Raw genomic sequence first — 17,903 nt, forward strand, 5'->3', positions numbered from 1 at the left:
TTACTTAAAGGAGAACTATGAGGCGAGTGCTTTTCAGTCACCTCATAGTTCTAGCCGACCTGTGACAATAAGACTGTCGCAGGTCGGCTCAGTAGATCGGGAGGTGAGCGAACACATACGGGCGTTCGCTCACCTCTCGATTCTGTCACGGCTCTCTGCCGTGACAGGGGAGGTGCTGGATTCCCCCCTCCCCGCTCCGATCGGAACGGACGGGGGAGGGGGCTGGCTCTGCCTCTAGATAGGCAGAGCCAGCTGTCAGTCACGCAGCTGGGCGGATCCCGGCACAATTGTCCCTAGGCTCCCTAGGCTCAGTATACCGTGAGCAGAAGCTCGCCGTATACTGTGGTGTCTCAGTATACCGCAAGCTGCAGATCGCCGTATACTGTGGCGTCTCAGTATACCGCAAGCTGCAGCTCGCTGTATACTGAGCCTAGGGTGACGGGAGGACGCTAGTTTGTGTCCTCCCGTTACCCTAAGGAGAACTATGGGGAAAAGCCTTAACCCCATAGTTCTCCTTTTTTAAATGTTTATACACTAACTTTATTGCTATCACATAGGGGGCTAACAACCCCCTTATGTAATAGGGTGTAACAGGTCCTCTTTATGAAGACATCAGGGGTAGAGCTGCAGCTAACTATTATTTTCAAAATCGATTAGTTAGCCGATTTATTAAGTTAGATTAATCGGATAAAAAAATAAAATAATAAAATACATTTTTAAAAATGGCTCCAGTGATGGGCTACTAGTTTGTATTGAGATTGCAGTCCATCACAGGAGCAAGCTTGGAGCGGTGGAAGGAAAAAAAGTGTGCAATATAGTGAAATGAAAAGTGTAAAATTATACAGCAATGAATGCAGAATGGCATGGGTTATAGAGGACTACAAAACCCAGCAATAGTACATTTATACAGCACAATGAAGAATACTACCAGCTATAATGGAATACAAATCCCAGCAATAGTACATTATAGCTGGCGGTATTCTGCATTGCGCTTTATAATGTACTATTGATGCATTGTGCTGTATAATGCAATATTGCTGGGAGTTGTAGTCCTCTCTAGCGAGTGGTATTCGGCATTGCACCACTGTATAATGTACTATTGCTTGGATTTGTTGTACTCCTCTACAGCTGGCGGTATTCTGCATTGCGCTGTATTATTCCTTGATTTGTAGTCCTCTATACAGCGCAATGCCGAATATCACCAGCTATATAGGAGGACAACACGTCCATTTGTATTCCTCTATAGCTGATGGTACATTGCTCTGTATAATATACAGCACCATGTACCATCAGCTACAGACGACTACAAATCCCAGCAATACATTTATAGAGCACCATGTGTGGCAAAGTGCAGACTTACCTGAGCTGTCTTCCAGCAAGTCCCAGCAATACATTATACATACAGTGTACAATGTATTGCTGGGATTTGTATTCCTCTATAGCTGATGGTACATTGCTCTGTATAATATACAGCACCATGTACCATCAGCTACAGACGACTACAAATCCCAGCAATACATTTATAGAGCACCATGTGTGGCAAAGTGCAGACTTACCTGAGCTGTCTTCCAGCAACTTGTTTCTGAGATCGGGCCTGTCTATCGGCGGCTGTCATCCGCCAGGGGTTTTCAGACCTCTAATGTCACCTAGAGACTCCAAATAAGCTGAGGAAGCAGAGATCTGCTTCCCCAGCTTCTTCTCCTGGCTCTAAGAGCCAGAGAACGTAAATAGTGAGACCGAAAGTGATGTAATACACTTCTGGGTCCAGTGATCAGCGGCTAGAAGCCTTCTGATCTCTCTCTGATCATTACGGGGAGACCCGCCGTGCCGATCCCGGGCCCGCACGGGGGACAGCTGAGCCCGGTGAAACCGGCGGAGGGGGTAGGGGCAGCTGTGTTCTTGAGATAACCACTTCTGTGGCCTGTCGTATATTTACGTATTGCGGTCCTGAAATGGTTAAGGCCTCATGTAACAGGCTCCCTATGTTAAACACAGGAAACGTTATCTGGCAAGTATAAGTGACTTTTATGCTTCCCATGTCACTTTTTCCTGTGCTTTATATGTTCCATAGTTTAGCCGAGTTTTTAGATAATTTTTTTTCATGCACTTGCGTGTGTTTGGCGATTGTAGAACCGAGTTGAATGGTCCCAGGATGCAGAAAACACTTGTCTGTCTAAACGCAGCTAGACTCAATGGGGCTGCTAAACTTCTAGGTGTGTATTCAGCCATAGCGAAGAATGACATGCTTCCAGACGCACCTTTAAGCATGTATTTTAATTTCAGTGTATGGGTCCTAAAACTGAAGTTTGCTCATTTTTCTTATTGGGATACAACACCAAACACATTTGTTATGTGTAGTTGTGTGTATTCTATCTCCTGCAGACTGCAGCTCATTCTAAATCTCATCTGCTCATGCCACCTTAGTAGCCATTGGATGTTGCCCTGAGTGGCTATATTCTGTTATTTTATAAATTGGCAGCAGCCTTCATGTCCCTCCGTGCCCTCTCCTCCATTCAGAGAACTTGTACTACTATTCTTCCACAATGCATTACATTCTGTAAATGGAAGAGTGAATGAATCACAGGATCTCCACTGCCCTTTTACAGAATGCAATGCTTTGTGGGAAAATAGTAATAAGAGTTCTCTTAATGGTGGAGAGGGCAAGCAGCATCATTCTTCACTCTAGCAGCGGCTGCTGCTAACCCGTACAGCACCAGGGCAATATCTGACGGCTATGAAGGCAGCATGATTTTTACAGAAAGCAGCAGTCTGCAGGAGATGGGAAACAAACCATTACACGTAAACTAATGTGTTTGGTGCTGTATCTCCACCAAAACAAAAAAGACTAAATTTGAGCTTTAACATAAATGAAAAATGCTGTAGAAGGAATGACACTCCCTTATGACTGTGGCAGGTGGGCTGAAAAGGGAAATGAGATTGAGATATTGCCACAGAGGTCCCAGAGATCTATAAGATCGTAGGGAGTATTTCAACAAATTAAATGGTGAATAAGTTATTAGTTCAGGCAACTTTTGTACAATATTTGATGATCGCTATCAATTGGCTGTGCAAATATAAACAAACTATAAAACATAACATTTACTTGCTACACTCTCAGGATATAAGTGTTTGCATATGTGTTGGGGGTGATCTTTTGGTGTTTTTCCCTCTGTAATTTGCAAGGCAGTTCAATGTGCATAGGCTGCTATATTGGTATAAGTGTTGGTCATTTTAAAGTGTATTTCCACTTTTGCAGTCAAATTTGAGAAAACCCCTCAATATGTTCGTTATCTGCTCCTATTTACATAGCATACTGAAAAATAACTTAAAGGAGAACTATGAGGTGAGTGATTTTCACTCAACCTCATAGTTCGAGCCGACGTGTGACAATAAAACTGTCGCGCGCCGGGAAGTGAGCGAACACATACTGTCGCTCGCTCACTTCTCGGTCATGTCCCTACAGAGAGCCATGACTGTCACTCATGGCTCCCTGCAGGGATTTGCCCCCTCCCCACTCCGATCCGCCAGCGCTAACTGGAGGAACAAACTGGGGAGGGGGCGGTTACAGCTGGCTCTGCCTCTAGATAGGCAGAGCCAGCTGTCACTCACGCAGCTGGATGGATCTCACCAGTAATGTCAGGATCCGTCCCGGCTGCGGCGGTCTCAGTATACCGCAAGCTGTAGCTCGCGGTATACTGAGCTTTGGGTCACGGGAGGACGCTAGTTTATGTCCTCCCGTGACCCTAAGTAGAACTATGGGGAAAAACACTTACCCCTTAGTTCTTCTTTAAAAAAAAAAAAAATCTTGTCTTTTTTAGATGTTTTAATCAGACAAGATGGCTGATTCCAGGTTTTTCTTGGCCCTTTCACAGTGGTCTGTCCCAATAGAAAGTCTTGGGACTCAAATTTGGGGATTGTGTTTTTATCTGATAAATACAAAATGTGTTATACCAATTTGGCTGCAAAAGTGGAAATACACTTTAAAATAGAAGTAAACCCTAACTAGAGGACATTACTTTGCTAAAGCACTGTGTATTAGAAACAATTGCTATGATTTTATCTTCTTTTTGGCAACCTACTTTTACACCTCAGTGCTGCTGATCACTTCCAGGCTCTTGTAGCCACTTACTACATGGACTTAATCCAGTGTCAGCTCTGCATCAGTGCTGTTACTGGCTACCTTAGGTGATAATGGTGTAGCCCCACTGCAAGGGTTAGGATTATCTATGCCCAGAGTTCTTCTTTAAATGAAAGCTGTAAATTAAAAAATATAGAAAACAATTTCTGAAATGACATTAACACGTTGAAGCTTACATAAGATCTTAGTGATTTAGTTTACCTATACTTTTTAAAAATTTTGTAAATAAGTTGGTTAACAAGTTTTGGCATTTTTATTCTTAATATGGTATCAGAAATCCACCCTGAATTAAAGTCTATCTCCAATTAAAAAAAGCAAACTACTCCTGCAGTTAGGTTAACTGTTCATTTATGTCAAGGGGTATGGAATAGCGGACTTTTACTTGCCTAATCCTCGCTCTCCTGGCAGTCAGCACTTGCCTCTCTCCACCTCTGCTCATACTCGTTGAGTGTCCTCACTTATAATGCAGGCTATGGGCCCTTCATTAGATGATGTCTATGATCCTCTAACCACCGAAATGGAGGGAGGAAGAGGCTGATGGAAAAGGTGCAACAGATTCCTCCATCTGCACTTAACTATGTGGATGGAGTAATCTCCACCTGGGCCAATCTGTTGCACTTTTTCCATCTGACCACGGAAAATCTGCAGATAATTGTAAGGTGTATGGGCACCTTTACAGCCAGGAAACTAGAATTTGCAGAAGGTGGTCAGCAATGGCAGCCTTCTTTTTCTATGAGAGGATTGCTTTAAGGGTTTGTCTATTTGGAATTGTATTTGGTAAATTGCAAATCCTGTTCAAGTGTATTTTGTATGCCTTGTGTCCCTGTCTGTGGTGGTGCATGGACAACAGGGCTGTTTGGTCCCTCAGCTTGTGTGTCCCTACTCTTTGTTCTGCTGCCTCCTTCGGCTATTCTCCAGTTTTTATTCTATATTTAGGACACATATTTAGATCAACTAAGTGCTTAATGGCGTATTTTTTTTTTTCATTTAACTCATGTTTTTGTGCAGGTAGAGTTTTCTTACCCACCCTTGATCCCTGGGGAAGGACATGACAGCAACATCTTACCAGGAGAATGGAAGTACCTGCCATTTCTTGCATTGCCAGATGGTGCACACAACTTTCAAGAAGGTAATATCATATGTCTTTAATGTTGTTAGCTTTTCACTAAGGTTAGTTTGTTTGATGTGGTAAAGTACCTAAATACGTTCAGTCATTCAGTAAACGTAAGCTTTATAAAAATCAATGAAAGCTAGCAGCACCGCCAGTTGTTCGCGGCCATTTGCATTTCATTAGGACATGCAACAGTTACATGTGTACAATTGCCCCTGGATTTAAACTGTTTGCGTCTAGGGGCAGTTATTTGCAAGTAGTGACAGCACACCTTTCCGTACTCTATCTTAAAATAAAAAGGCTTGGCTGGAGTAGGGATTTACTGTTTGAACTGCATTATAAAAGCTGTTTTGTCCAGGTTGCCCCTTGGGTTGGTAACCTTATGTTTATCTCAAGTAACGCTCAACATGTGTTCATTTATTACCAGTACCGACTAGTTAAATGTTTGCTACACAATGCACAAGGTTTTTTAACCAGTTCAGGACTCTGAACATAAGTCCTACATCCAGCCCAAACATGGTTTAAATAAGCTCATGGCTACAGCAGCTTGTGATGGCAATAGAGTTACCTCAAAACAGTGTTAAAAAAAATTAACAATGAAAAAAGAAATAACAAAAAAAGTATTGTGTGCGTTTCTGCATTAAAAAAAGCTCCTGCAGTATTTTGCGCGACACGTGTTCCCTGTTTTTTGCTTCTGCGTTTGTGCACGTTTTCACACGCAAACAGAACAAAAAACACGCATCTTGCTGGCTAGGTTTTGGTGCTATTAGAAATTAACGCAAGTATGTTGCAAATTTTGCCCTTTTTTCACGAATGTGCACCTCGCCCGTGTTCATGGAACGCACACGTGTGAATGGGGCCTAATGCTACAAGATAAATACTATTATGAAAAGGAACATTAACTTGGTTTTAGATATACTCAAGTAGTAGTTTTAACCTGAAAATCTATTACTATGTTAGTTTTTCCACTACACATTGCAGATGAAACATTTTAGATCTAATAAATGTTTTTTTTTTGGTCTTTGTAGACACAATATTTTTTCACCTCCCGCCAAGAAGTGGGGAACGGAAGACCGTTTATGGCGTCTCTTGTTACAGACAGATTGAAGCAAAGGTATTTCCTTCTTGTGTTTTTTTTTTTTTTTTTTTTTTTTTTTTTTAATAATGTGTCCTCTGTTTTCAGATTTGTTTTTAAGGGCCTGATTCAACATACAAAGAAAAGAATGCATGTTCATACCAATGTAAAGGCTTGCTTAGGTGAGCAGTGAATTGCATTTGGCAGATACAGTAACGCACTTCGTCATGGGCTTGCTTCATGTTTGACTGACAGACTCCAGGGATCTTTATGTACAAATGAAGCCATCATTTAGATGCAGGGCACTTGAGTGGATGCAGAGATTTTGGTTTTGCAAACGTGCCCTTGTGGTCATCCAGATGCACACTAATTTTGTTTCCTGTACTCGCCCATGCCGTGTCTCAATGACAGGGCAATGCTTTCATAGCTGCTGAGGAAGTACAGAACACTGAGCTTTTTTAAGCAGCAGCTTGTTGCTTCTCTGAATAAGCTTCCAAGGGGGAAGTAGGATGAATCCTGCTAATGGTTTTTTCAGGATACCATCAGTTGAAAAAATGTCTGTACAGTCACTAATTCTGATTAGAGCTGTGGCCTAGAATGTTTGGAGGCCAGCTTATGCATATAGGCATGAGGAAATTTGCTTATCACATCTGAGATTTATGATTATTATATTTTTTAATGGTCTGTCACTTTATTATTGCTCTTTATTACATAGATAGATAGATATATTTATCTATCTATCTATCTATCTCATTTCTTTTTTATTTAGCTTGTATTCTTTTAAAGCTTTTTATGATGAAAATAATTTTCTAATTTGAAATGTTTTCTGTTCTTTGCAGACTTTGAAAGTACGTCAAGCAGATGTTACCCGGGAAACTGTACAGAAAAGTGTTTGTGTTTTGAGTCAGCTGGTAAGACACTGTTTTTTACGGTTTCCAAAGAATGCACAAAGTGATTCATCCATATTAAAGCATCAGCGGCATGGGCTGTATTGCTAGGCAGAATAATGCGAGGCCATTAATAATATATGTCTTCATTCTATAGACTTCAAGCAGCTGGTGCCTAACTGTAATCTCAACAAGACTAATTTCACCAATCTAGAAAGCTTTTGGTACAGATTTCAAGCCTGGCCGTTGTAAACTCTTACATAATGATGGAGAGGGAGGCTGACCTTGGTGTGGTGTTGATGAGTGGATATGTATTTAAATTTTTTTGCTGAAGCAAGCAGGGGGTGATCATGATGAGGGGGTGGGGATAGGGGTAAAAGTAGTAGCTGCTGGTAATGGAGGGAGACAAAATGTGAACCAATAGTTGCCAGAGGTGTGGTGGGTAGAATGGAATCTGACTGAGAAGAAGCAGAACAGGAAGTGATTGTGCTTGAAGGGTAGAGCAGTGTGGGGATTTATGATTTTATATTTTCCTGTGATGCGGAAACTAGACAGAAGGGACTTGGCAATGCAAACAAGGTGCAGTGCTACATGTTGTGTTGGAGGATTTGCTAAGCATTACAACAACTACTAGGTAATGTAGTAACAGTCCTTCCTTCCTTTTTTGTTGGAGGAATGATGGTTTACAGACGGTCTATAGGTGAGTAGTGGGAATGCAGTTATTTATACCAACCTTGGCGCCCTTATGACAAGAGGTGGCGCGTATTAGAAAGGTGCCAGTCATGGCAGAGCCAGGAAGAGTGGTGCAGTGTTGTGGAGAATGTTAAATGCAAAATGCAGAAGACTTGAGAAGAAGAAGGCGGCAACAAGGCAGTAGCCAGAATGTTCCGGTGAAAGGATAGCTGCTAGAAAATCTAGTGTAGAGAGTTGGGAAGAGCTGCCAGAAATGTTTAGCGGTAAGTGGGGAGCTGCCAGAGTGCATAGTTTTTCCAATGGGGGAAAGCCATCAGAAAATGTTGTATTCGAGACAATTTGCCAGAGAACCTAGTTTGACTGGGAAGTAGCAGAAAACTTTGTGTAGCTTGGGAGAAGAACTACTACAGAATATAGTGTAGAAACTGGTGAGTGAACTTTGGTAAAAAGGAATGCCTTCTGTGGAAATGGACACTACTGAGTGAACACTGTGAATGCTGGGACCTGTCAGTGGTGTAGTGCAAATCTCTGGAAGGGTTTGCATTGAGAGATGCAAGTGCTTTTCTGCTACAGTCCCTCCTGGTGGCAAAATCTTCTAGGATTGAAAATTAATTTACGATCTCCGTACTTACACCATAGGAGGAAGGATTGAGTCTACAGTGTGCTGGAAAATACTAAGGGTTTATGTTATAACCAGGTGTGCCTTAATACTTTTCTGGTTTGGCACTCCTTATCCCAAGGCTGGACAAATCTATATAGCCAGGAAGCCAGTACACCTTAAAACCATACATTTTTGGCATTATTTTTGTAAATGCCCTGGTTCCTAAATTTTACAGATCAGCAAAAATCCTGAACTTTCAAGATTAGGTTGCTTAAATGATCCTGCTCTTGGGAGGGGGCAGACCATCCGTCAGTAAACCTTGGTTTTTGGTTATCCCAGGGAGCTAAGAAGCCCATCATGAAGGCAACTGAAGTTGTCCAATTTTAATTACTCTGGCTGTTAAGACATAGAAAGCTGTTATCCTAATAAACCCTACTTCCCCCTGCCCCCCTAAAGGAATGATGGATTCCTGATTCACATTCGGTTTACTAAGCTTTCCTCTCCTGTTTATCGCTGAGCTCTAATCCTGTTAGCCTTGCTTCCTGATACAGTATATTGCAATAAAGTCAGGAGGGAAACTGTTGAAAGACTTTGCAGCATATGGCTAGAAGTGAGTCACATAGAAGACGATTTGTTAATGTGTGAATGGAAATAAAATGCTCCAGGGAAGTTCATTTTCAAGTTCTATTTTAGTGTAATTTGAGAAAATGCAGGATGCAATGTGTTAAAAAAAAATAAAAAATTGAAAATGGGTCTCATGGCTTTTATATAACTACTCTTCAGTCCTGACGTTTTGGTGATGCTTATTCTACATGTGTATGAGTAAAATTGGTCAAATTGGGTTAGTGTAATAGAATTATTTTGCTTTTATTTTTTCTTTGCAGCCACTTTATGGATTACTTCAAGCAAAACTTCAGTTAATCACTCATGCCTATTTTGAAGAGAAGGATTTTTCACAGATATCAATTCTAAAGGTATGTAGCACACCCCCACACTAAAGAAATATAACCCGAGTGCCTAATAGTCTTGTTTTTTTCCAGTTCTTTTTTCTTTATCCACAGTGACTTTTCTGTCCTGAAAATCCAATTGATTTTGCGCTGTTTAAAGGTGAATTCCAGACAAAAATGTAAAAGAAACAGTTGAAATACCTATATAGCCACTGTCTATACCAGGGTTGGGCAACTCCAGCTGTTGTGGAACTTGAAGTCCCTTGAGGCATTGTAAGACTGACCGTTACAGGCATGTCTCCCATAGGCAGAGGCATGTTGTGTTCGGTGTTAACGCACAGCTGGAGGGCTGGAGTTGCTCACCTCTGGCCTAACCTAACAAGATATGACTGTTTGGGCAAGACTAGAAAACCAGGTCGGTGGCCTAACATTTCTCCACTGAAGTTGTGCATCACAGCTAGGTCCCCAACCTACACCTAGCCCGCTGACTGGATAGTGAAGGACTATCAAAACACCAATGGGGTCATCACTTTACTCCTCTCTTGTTAGTAGGCTCTCATTGTACATTGCACTAGAGTGGCTGATAACATTGACTCTTATCTCTCCCGCTCTGAGGCATACCGTGCAGGAGGTTATGTAAAGCTGATTTATAGACAGATTCAGATACTTATAGTGCTCATACATTTAAAGCTGAACTCCACTCCGATATAAAAGTCACTTATTAATACAGCTATGTAATCATCAATACATAATTCAATGTATTTTATTTAAACACAAGCAATGTAAGGGGTTGAATTTGATTTGGTATCTTGCAGTCCTTGTACAGCAGAGCTCATGGAGGGGGAGCAGGAGCCAATGCTTCAGTGCACGGAGCTTGTTGATAGGAAGAGAAACGGAGACGAGCTCATCACTGTGCTGCTAATGTTTACTCTGCAGTCACTGGGTGGGGAGGAGATGTGAAAGTGAAACTGCAGCAGAGAAACAGCAGGTTCCCTCCCCTGCCAGACAGGGTTGTTCTGTGTGGCGGAGCCATGGAAATCTCAGGACTGGATGGGCAAAATTACAAATCCTTTGGCAAATATAACCGCACTTCTATATGCATTTATCTCTCTCTTTTTAGCTTTTAATGGTTTTATAAGAACAAAAAACTGATTAAATCATATTTATACTAAACCAAAAACCGAAGTTGTGTATAATGCAGCTTACCAGCCTTGAGATGTGGTGGCTGCTTTACTTTTCTTTTCAGGCTTTCTTACCTTTTTTTTTTCACCTTATAATGCTGTAAGTAAAAACCTTCATGTTTACACTCAGTTTCCCATAGTATCTATGGAAGCAGCCATGTTCTTCACTATGGATGCACTGAATTTTTGGCCACCGAAACATATCGGCATAAAATGGTACTTTGGGCAAAATGCAGAAAGTACAATTTTTTGGGCCGAAATTGCGGTGCATCTCTAGTTTATCTCCTCCCCACTGGGCGCTGCTCTGTGTCCCCTCTGACATGGAGCAGCATCCAGCGGGGAGGAGGGAAACCTTCAGGAAGCCAAGCGGGGCAGAGAGGATAGCGCTGTCAGTGCTGTCACAGGAGGCCTCCTGCACCGCCTCACTTGGCCTCCTTTGACGAGCAAAGACTCAGGATAGAGAGAGGGGAGGAGTCGGCTGTCACAAGAAGCTCAGCCGGTGGTGAGGGGGAGGAGTCAGCTGTCAGCCATGTCACAGGACGCCAAGCTCTCCTGCCCGCACCGCCCGCTCAGCTTCCTGTGTCAACTGAATGGGTCAGAATGAAGAGCAGTTCCAAGCACTCAACATAGTATGTTTACTGTGTTCCCAGTTATGAATGAACTGGAAGCGCTCTACATCACTTCCTGGTCATTCTTGATTGTGGACATAGTAACTCATACTGTATCCACACTTTATGATTGGACAGGAGCACTTAGTACAGAGGCTTCCTGTTTATCACAGGGGCTTCAGAGAAAGATTTAGGACTCTGTGTCCTCATTCTCTTTTTCTATTTCAAAAGGGAAATATCAGGGGTCTGTTTAGACCCCCTGAGATTCCCAGAGCCCCCAACAGAAAAATAAAAATATATATTTTTTTTTTAAATGGGTTAGAAAAAAAAAAATTTGGGTTTCGACCTAACAACATTTTTTTTAAAGTTTCTCCATTATATGGTGGATTGATGGACTAGTAGAATAGAAAAGAGAAATAACATTGTTTATGCCGTCTTTCAGCTTCATATCTGCTGGGAGATTATCTTCAATCCGTACAATATCAGTAGGCAACAAAGGGATGGGGAATGACCATTGACAACTGTTAAAGTCAGAACAAACACATTTTACTGCATGTGGTCTAAAATGATTTATCTCTTTTTAGGAACTGTATGATCATATGAATAGCTCATTTACATGGAGTACATTAGAAGGATCACAATTGTATCTGGGTAAGTTGTTCCTTTTACCCCCTTCTGTTGTCTGCCTAAGCTGTATATGTGTATGTAAACCCAAACAATGAACGTCTGTTATTGCTCCCTTTCAGTCTGTTCATTTTACCACTGAAAGCATTTTGTTATATCTGTTTGATAAGTGCAAAAAAAAACCTTTACTCTGTCAGAAATGCAGAGCTGTCCTGTGTTATCTTGACACATTGTGTGTTATCTCAAAGAGCCCTTCTAGTTCTTATCTTGGACTACAGAATGATTAGCCTGTGAGAATGACTGAGTAGTTTAGTAAAACTCACTGGGCAGGGCTGACACCACTTAGTCCACACACAAGCTATGTGCTGTCAGCCTTTTAGCAGGACTTAGGAGCTGAGTGTATTTCTGGCAGATCAAAATATATTTTTCTATATTTGCAGAGCATTTAAAAGAACAGATCCGAATGTGATGCACGTTGCGCTCTTCTATGTCGAGTACCATTGATATCTTAGAACCTATGTTATGTGATGTTCGATGAGTTAGTACTTGTTTTGCAGCTTTTACTTTACTGTTTGTCAACTGGACTTTATTGCATTACGCCTGCATTGTTATGTGTTGTAGTGTGATACTGTTGATATATCGTGTTCTTACCCAATAAAGATGTTTTGGAATTTAAAAAAAAAAGTAACAGATCAAAGGGGAGTGCGCATGTACTGCACATAGGTTTTTTTTTTTTTCCTGTATGCTTTAAATGTGATCAGTTAAGAAAAAATACACAGGAGTGATATGTGGCATTAGCCAATTTCATTACACAGTGCAAGAAAAGCTTTCCATTTATAACTGCAATAGTTCCTCTGATTCCAGTATGTAGGCCAATGTTGCAAGTATAAATAAAGGGTAAATATTGATGAAACGCATATTTAACATACCTATCATTACATAACATAGCACCCGAGAGGATCAGGTCAATACACAAGACAAGGACTTAACCATAGACCTATTTAGCTGTAGTCCGGGTCAAAAGCTATGTATCTATCATTACAGCAATAGTCAATCGGCAGTTGTAATCAATCCAAGATAAGTATCTGTAGTTGTAAAATCAATCCATCAGGTCCAAGTTTTATGGAACCCTTCAAGCTTATCACCTGTCAAATTTGTGAGCTCTTCAGGATCTTATTTACTTTAAGAAGCCATTTTTTTATACTTGGGGGTGTTGGGTGATTTCCAATATTAGAGATTTTGTTGCATTCAACCTGTTGGCGATTAAAGTTTTCATATACCTCTCCAACAAGTCATTGATGAGATGAAACGGACATGTCCAGGGATCCCATGGGGCTGTGAGGCCTGTAATTCGGATAATGAGATCCAGGACACATTTCCAGAGGTTAAGTGGCTTTAATTGCACAGAACAGGTATGCAAGGGTTTGGCTGCTAGGTATTTAGCTGTCTGTGCAAAATAGCTATTTTGTTTTTCTTAATTTATCATCTATATCTGTAAAAAAATAAGTCAAGGCAACTGGACTTGCTGTATTTTTCTTGAAGACATTTCACTGGTCATCCAACCAGCTTTCTCAATTTAGAATGACTTGTACAAAAATTATCTGGGAATAAATATGGTGAATGTTGCTTCAATCCACACAATGTTAGTCACAACCAGGTGTTGATTGCATTTGCATAATTGGATATGGGAGATGTTAATAACCTGCAAAGCTCCAATTATGCAAATGTAATCAACACCTAATCGCAACTAATAGATAATGTAGATTGGAGCAACATTCACCATATTTATTCCCAGAGAATTTTATAGAAGTCATTCTGAATTGAGAAAGCTGGTTGGATGACCAGTAAAATGTCAAAAAAAAATACAGCAAGTCCAGTTGCCCTGACTTATTTTTTCCAGATATACCATGACCTGGATGAATGAGAACCTTCACAGATTTATCATCTCTAGTTCCTGAAATTAAGCATTCCTCTATCGCTAATTTAGGTGGAACAGTGGTAAATTCTTGCAACTTTTTCTGTGTATTGTACAAGCCACAGCCTGTGTTTTTCACTGCCACACCCTGTTCTGCTATCCTTGTAAACAATTGAGTTAATGATTATTTTCGTCTGCTTTATCTACTGCATTTTTTACCATGAGAAAAAGCATAAAAGGAAGTCATACAACAATGGCCGTAAGCCACAATTTATATACTTCCCAAAAGTGTGGTAATTTTTACCATGACTTGTGACAGTCATATTCGATATGGGATGCAGCATTAATGATCCCGAGTGTGTAGTCCACTATAGAAATTTACCAGCATGATGTAAAATCTTACACCATGTCTGTGATTGTCATAGAACAGAGCAATAGTTCTGTTGCTAAACACATCGATACATTTTGGGAACAGCATATATATTGTATATTTAAACCCCAAGACAAAAATGTTATGTATTGCAGCATACCAGTCCCTAGATGTGGTGACTGCGTTCATTTTTCTTTTTTAAGGCTTTGTTCTCTTAATTTTCACATAGTAATCCCATAAATAACACACTTCCTGTCCCTTTGTGTCTACAGTCACTTCTGTGTTGTATGGTGGGAGTCATGGTTGTCACCCATGCTGGACTACAAACGTATCTCTCTTTGTTCATCTCCATGACATTATATTCGTTTTTATGGTGAACTGATTCCAAATACTCTGCTAAGACTAAATATCCCTAAAAAAAACTAGATGAAATGACTGTCTGAAGGAAAGGTGATTTCTCCATTTAAAATACTGAATGCTTATTTCTAGGCCTATCTCCACGGGACCTGGTACTTCAATTTAGACATAAGGTGAGGCACCATTATAATGTGTGAGGCTGTTTTGTACCAGTGTAAATGACCGGCATACATTTTTTTAAGAAAATGTACTTGGTGAAATATGGAGGCTACCATGTTTACCTCTCCTTCCTAAAAAGAAAATGTATGTCCTGGTAATACAGATCTAGTGGCTTCAATATATTGTGTTACTACCCAGAAATCTTATGCAGATCAGGAGTTTAACATTTTCTTACTGTTTGTTTCATTTCAGTCATATAATTCGGGAGTTAAAAGAGGACTATGGGGCAAAGAACTATGGGGCGGCCATATACTAGCATCCTCCCGTCACTATTGCCCGCGATATGCTGAGAGCGCCACAGCCAGGACAGATCCCGACAATACTGTCTGAATCCACCCAGCTGCGTGAGTGACACCTGGCTCTGCCTATCTAGAGGCAGAGCAGGCTGTACCCGCCCCCTCCCCCATCCGTTCTTCCTCTCAGCCCTAGAGGATCAGGGGCGTGGGAATCCCTGCGGGGAGCGGTGACTATCGGGAAGTGAGCGGATCAGTGCATGTTTCTGCTCACTTCCCGATCGATAGAGCCGACCTGTGACAGCTTCTTTGTCACAGATCGGCTCCAACTATGAGGATGAGTGGAAATTACACACCTCATAGTTCTCCTTCTTTTTAAGTCGGGTATACTACCGTGTTTCCCCGAAAATAAGACAGTGTCTTATATATTTTTTTCTACGAAAAAAGACACTAGGTCTTATTTTCGGGGGATGTCTTACCTGGCTTGGCTGCAGCTGTCCGCTCTGCCGTCCAGGGAGCCACAGACAAGTGGGCGGGCGTGCGGGCGGGGGGGGGCGTGCCGGGCAGAAATCCCTGACGATAGTGCTAGGTCTTATTTTCGGGGTAGGTTTTACTTTCGGGGAAACGCGGTACATGGTGCATATTTTGGTCTGTTTCTGATGCCACTGTCTTGGCTGAATGGTGCTTGCAGCCAATCTACTGCAAGCTCTGTTTGTGTATTCTGAATACAATAGAAACGGGGGAGATTCCTCGAAACAACGCTCAAAAATGTTGACGGAGGTATCCGTTGTAGTTTCTTCGTTCAGCTCGCAGGTTGAACAAAGAAAATGTGTGTATGCCTGTCTTTAGTTTACAGTAAAGTAAACTTGTTGTAGAATAAAAAGAACAAAGCTTACAGCACTGGTAGCTGACAGCATCAGCTGTGAGTGCATACTGGTTGCTGCAGAAGGCAGTCTCATCTGAGAGTCGCCTAGACCTTCTAATGTTGGTATGCAAATAGCAACTTTTTCTAAGTTTTTTTATTTGCATATAAACAATCACGCCATTGAACATGTCAGAACCTGAGTGTTCAGTTAGGTAGCTCAGACGTTGTATTGTGGGATGGGGATCCAGAGGGGAAGAGAATTTGTGCCTCCACTGCCATGAAGGGGGGCGAGCTTCCACAGAGAGTTTCTGCAGTGGCTATTAGTTGCTGTCAACTACTTGTTGCTTTTAGCTGTATTTTATCTTGGGCCGGTCAAACACTGGCAGGTTTTCTTACGAACGCTCATGAAAAAACTCATGTGAACAATTGATAATGCCATCAGAAAATTGTAGAATATGTTTTGAAATGTTGTTTGATAACTTTTGATAGTTGAATGAATACCGTGTTTCCCCGAAAATAAGACACTGTCTTATATTTTTTTTGGCTCACAAAAACACACTAGGTCTTATTTTCGGGGTAGGTCTTATTTTTTTAAATATTTTTTTAATGTATAACAATCCAAAGTTAATGCAAATCCAAATGAAATAATCCAAAATGGCAAAGTTAAGAATAGGGTGATCAGGGGTACCTTTCCAAGAGCAATTTGGTAACCAGAAAAAGTGAAACGCACTTTCACTATAGATTCCTCACAGGCAGAGTGCATTTCGTATCACTCCAGCTGTGACAGGAGTTGGCGCTATAGAGTAAACATCGGCTTATGCGGCTCTGCTCCCTGTGCTGCCGTCTCACTTCCTCTAGTGCTGGCTTCATTGGCACCGCTGATTCTCTCCCGCGGCTCTTCAGGTTCCCCCTTATGCCACCACCGGCCCTGGCAATGGTCACAACTAGGTCTTATTTTCGGAGTAGGTCTTATATTTTAGCAATTCCCACAAATAGTACTAGGTCTTATTTTCGGGGTAGGTCTTATTTTCAGGGAAACAGGGTAGAGTTTCTCATACGAAACCCACATTCACGGTTAGAATTTCGTTCATTCGAGAAAAATGTTCCAAACTGCTCCTTTTCGATTGATGTTTTTTTTTTTTTCTGAAAGTTTAATTTTACTCTGAAGTAAAAGGCACTATACATTTGGCTAATGGGTGAATTAAAAGAGAACTATAGCAAAACCTTTTTTTTGCTTCAGTTCTCTTTTGGATCACAGGAGTATATTTACTAATGTATTGGTGTGACCCAAAATTCATCATATAGCGGTCTACCGCCCGCTGTATGCTGATAGCACAGAGCCACGCTGCAGGCAGGAAAGATCCCAACATTATTTTCAGGAACCACCCGGCTGTCTGACAGCTGAATCTGCCTCTCTAGAGCCAGCTGTGCCTGCCCCCTACCCTGCCTGTCCCTCTAATGAGCACTGGAGGAACAGAGAGAGGTGGAAATCTCTGTTGGCAGTGGTGACTGTCACCACTCTCAGTAGGGAGAAGCCATGAGCTGAGCAATCAGCGGTTCTTGAGCTATAGAGCCGGCATGTGACAGCAGCAGCGTCAGTGTAACACATCAACTCAAACTAATGGGAAGAGTATATTTTTACTCTCCGAATACTTCTGGAAATGTATTATACGTTTTATCAATAATTTTTTCCATCTGCATTGATGGTAAACATTGTTCTGCCGTAGAATCTGAAGATTAATCTGAATTTGTGCAGCATTAGTGGCATTTAAGTGGTAAGTCTGCAACTGTATGCATGTTGCGTTTAACAGTTTCTGATGCCTCAATCTACATTCCTCTATATCGGGGGTCTGCAACCTCATTGCTCCAGCTGTAGTTCAACTACAATTCCCATTAATCAGTGCAAGACTCTGACAGCCGCAAGCATGACTCCCAAAGGCAGAAGCATGATGAGATTTGTAGATTCAGCATAGCTGCAGTGCCAGGGTTGCCTATCCCTGCTCTATATAACCCATGTTTGGTTTACCATAATAAAACTTTTAATGTGTTTTCCTCACAGGTTTTAATTTTGTTCAAGCT

General features: G+C 41.4%; 1 protein-coding gene across 1 annotated transcript in view; it reads left to right on the forward strand.

The window, feature by feature from the left end:
• The window catches only part of AVL9 (AVL9 cell migration associated), a 43,638-nt gene that overhangs the window by 13,640 nt on the left and 12,095 nt on the right, over positions 1–17,903 (forward strand). The window contains exons 2-7 of the mRNA XM_018569058.1: positions 5,147–5,267; positions 6,278–6,363; positions 7,164–7,235; positions 9,390–9,479; positions 11,826–11,892; positions 14,640–14,680. Coding sequence (XP_018424560.1) covers positions 5,147–5,267; positions 6,278–6,363; positions 7,164–7,235; positions 9,390–9,479; positions 11,826–11,892; positions 14,640–14,680 — 477 coding nt within the window. The remainder of the gene's footprint in view (positions 1–5,146; positions 5,268–6,277; positions 6,364–7,163; positions 7,236–9,389; positions 9,480–11,825; positions 11,893–14,639; positions 14,681–17,903) is intronic.

Source organism: Nanorana parkeri, unplaced genomic scaffold, assembly GCF_000935625.1.
Source record: "Nanorana parkeri isolate BGI_ZX_2015 unplaced genomic scaffold, ASM93562v1 scaffold1281, whole genome shotgun sequence".
In the NCBI taxonomy this organism is placed as follows: Eukaryota; Metazoa; Chordata; class Amphibia; order Anura; family Dicroglossidae; genus Nanorana; species Nanorana parkeri.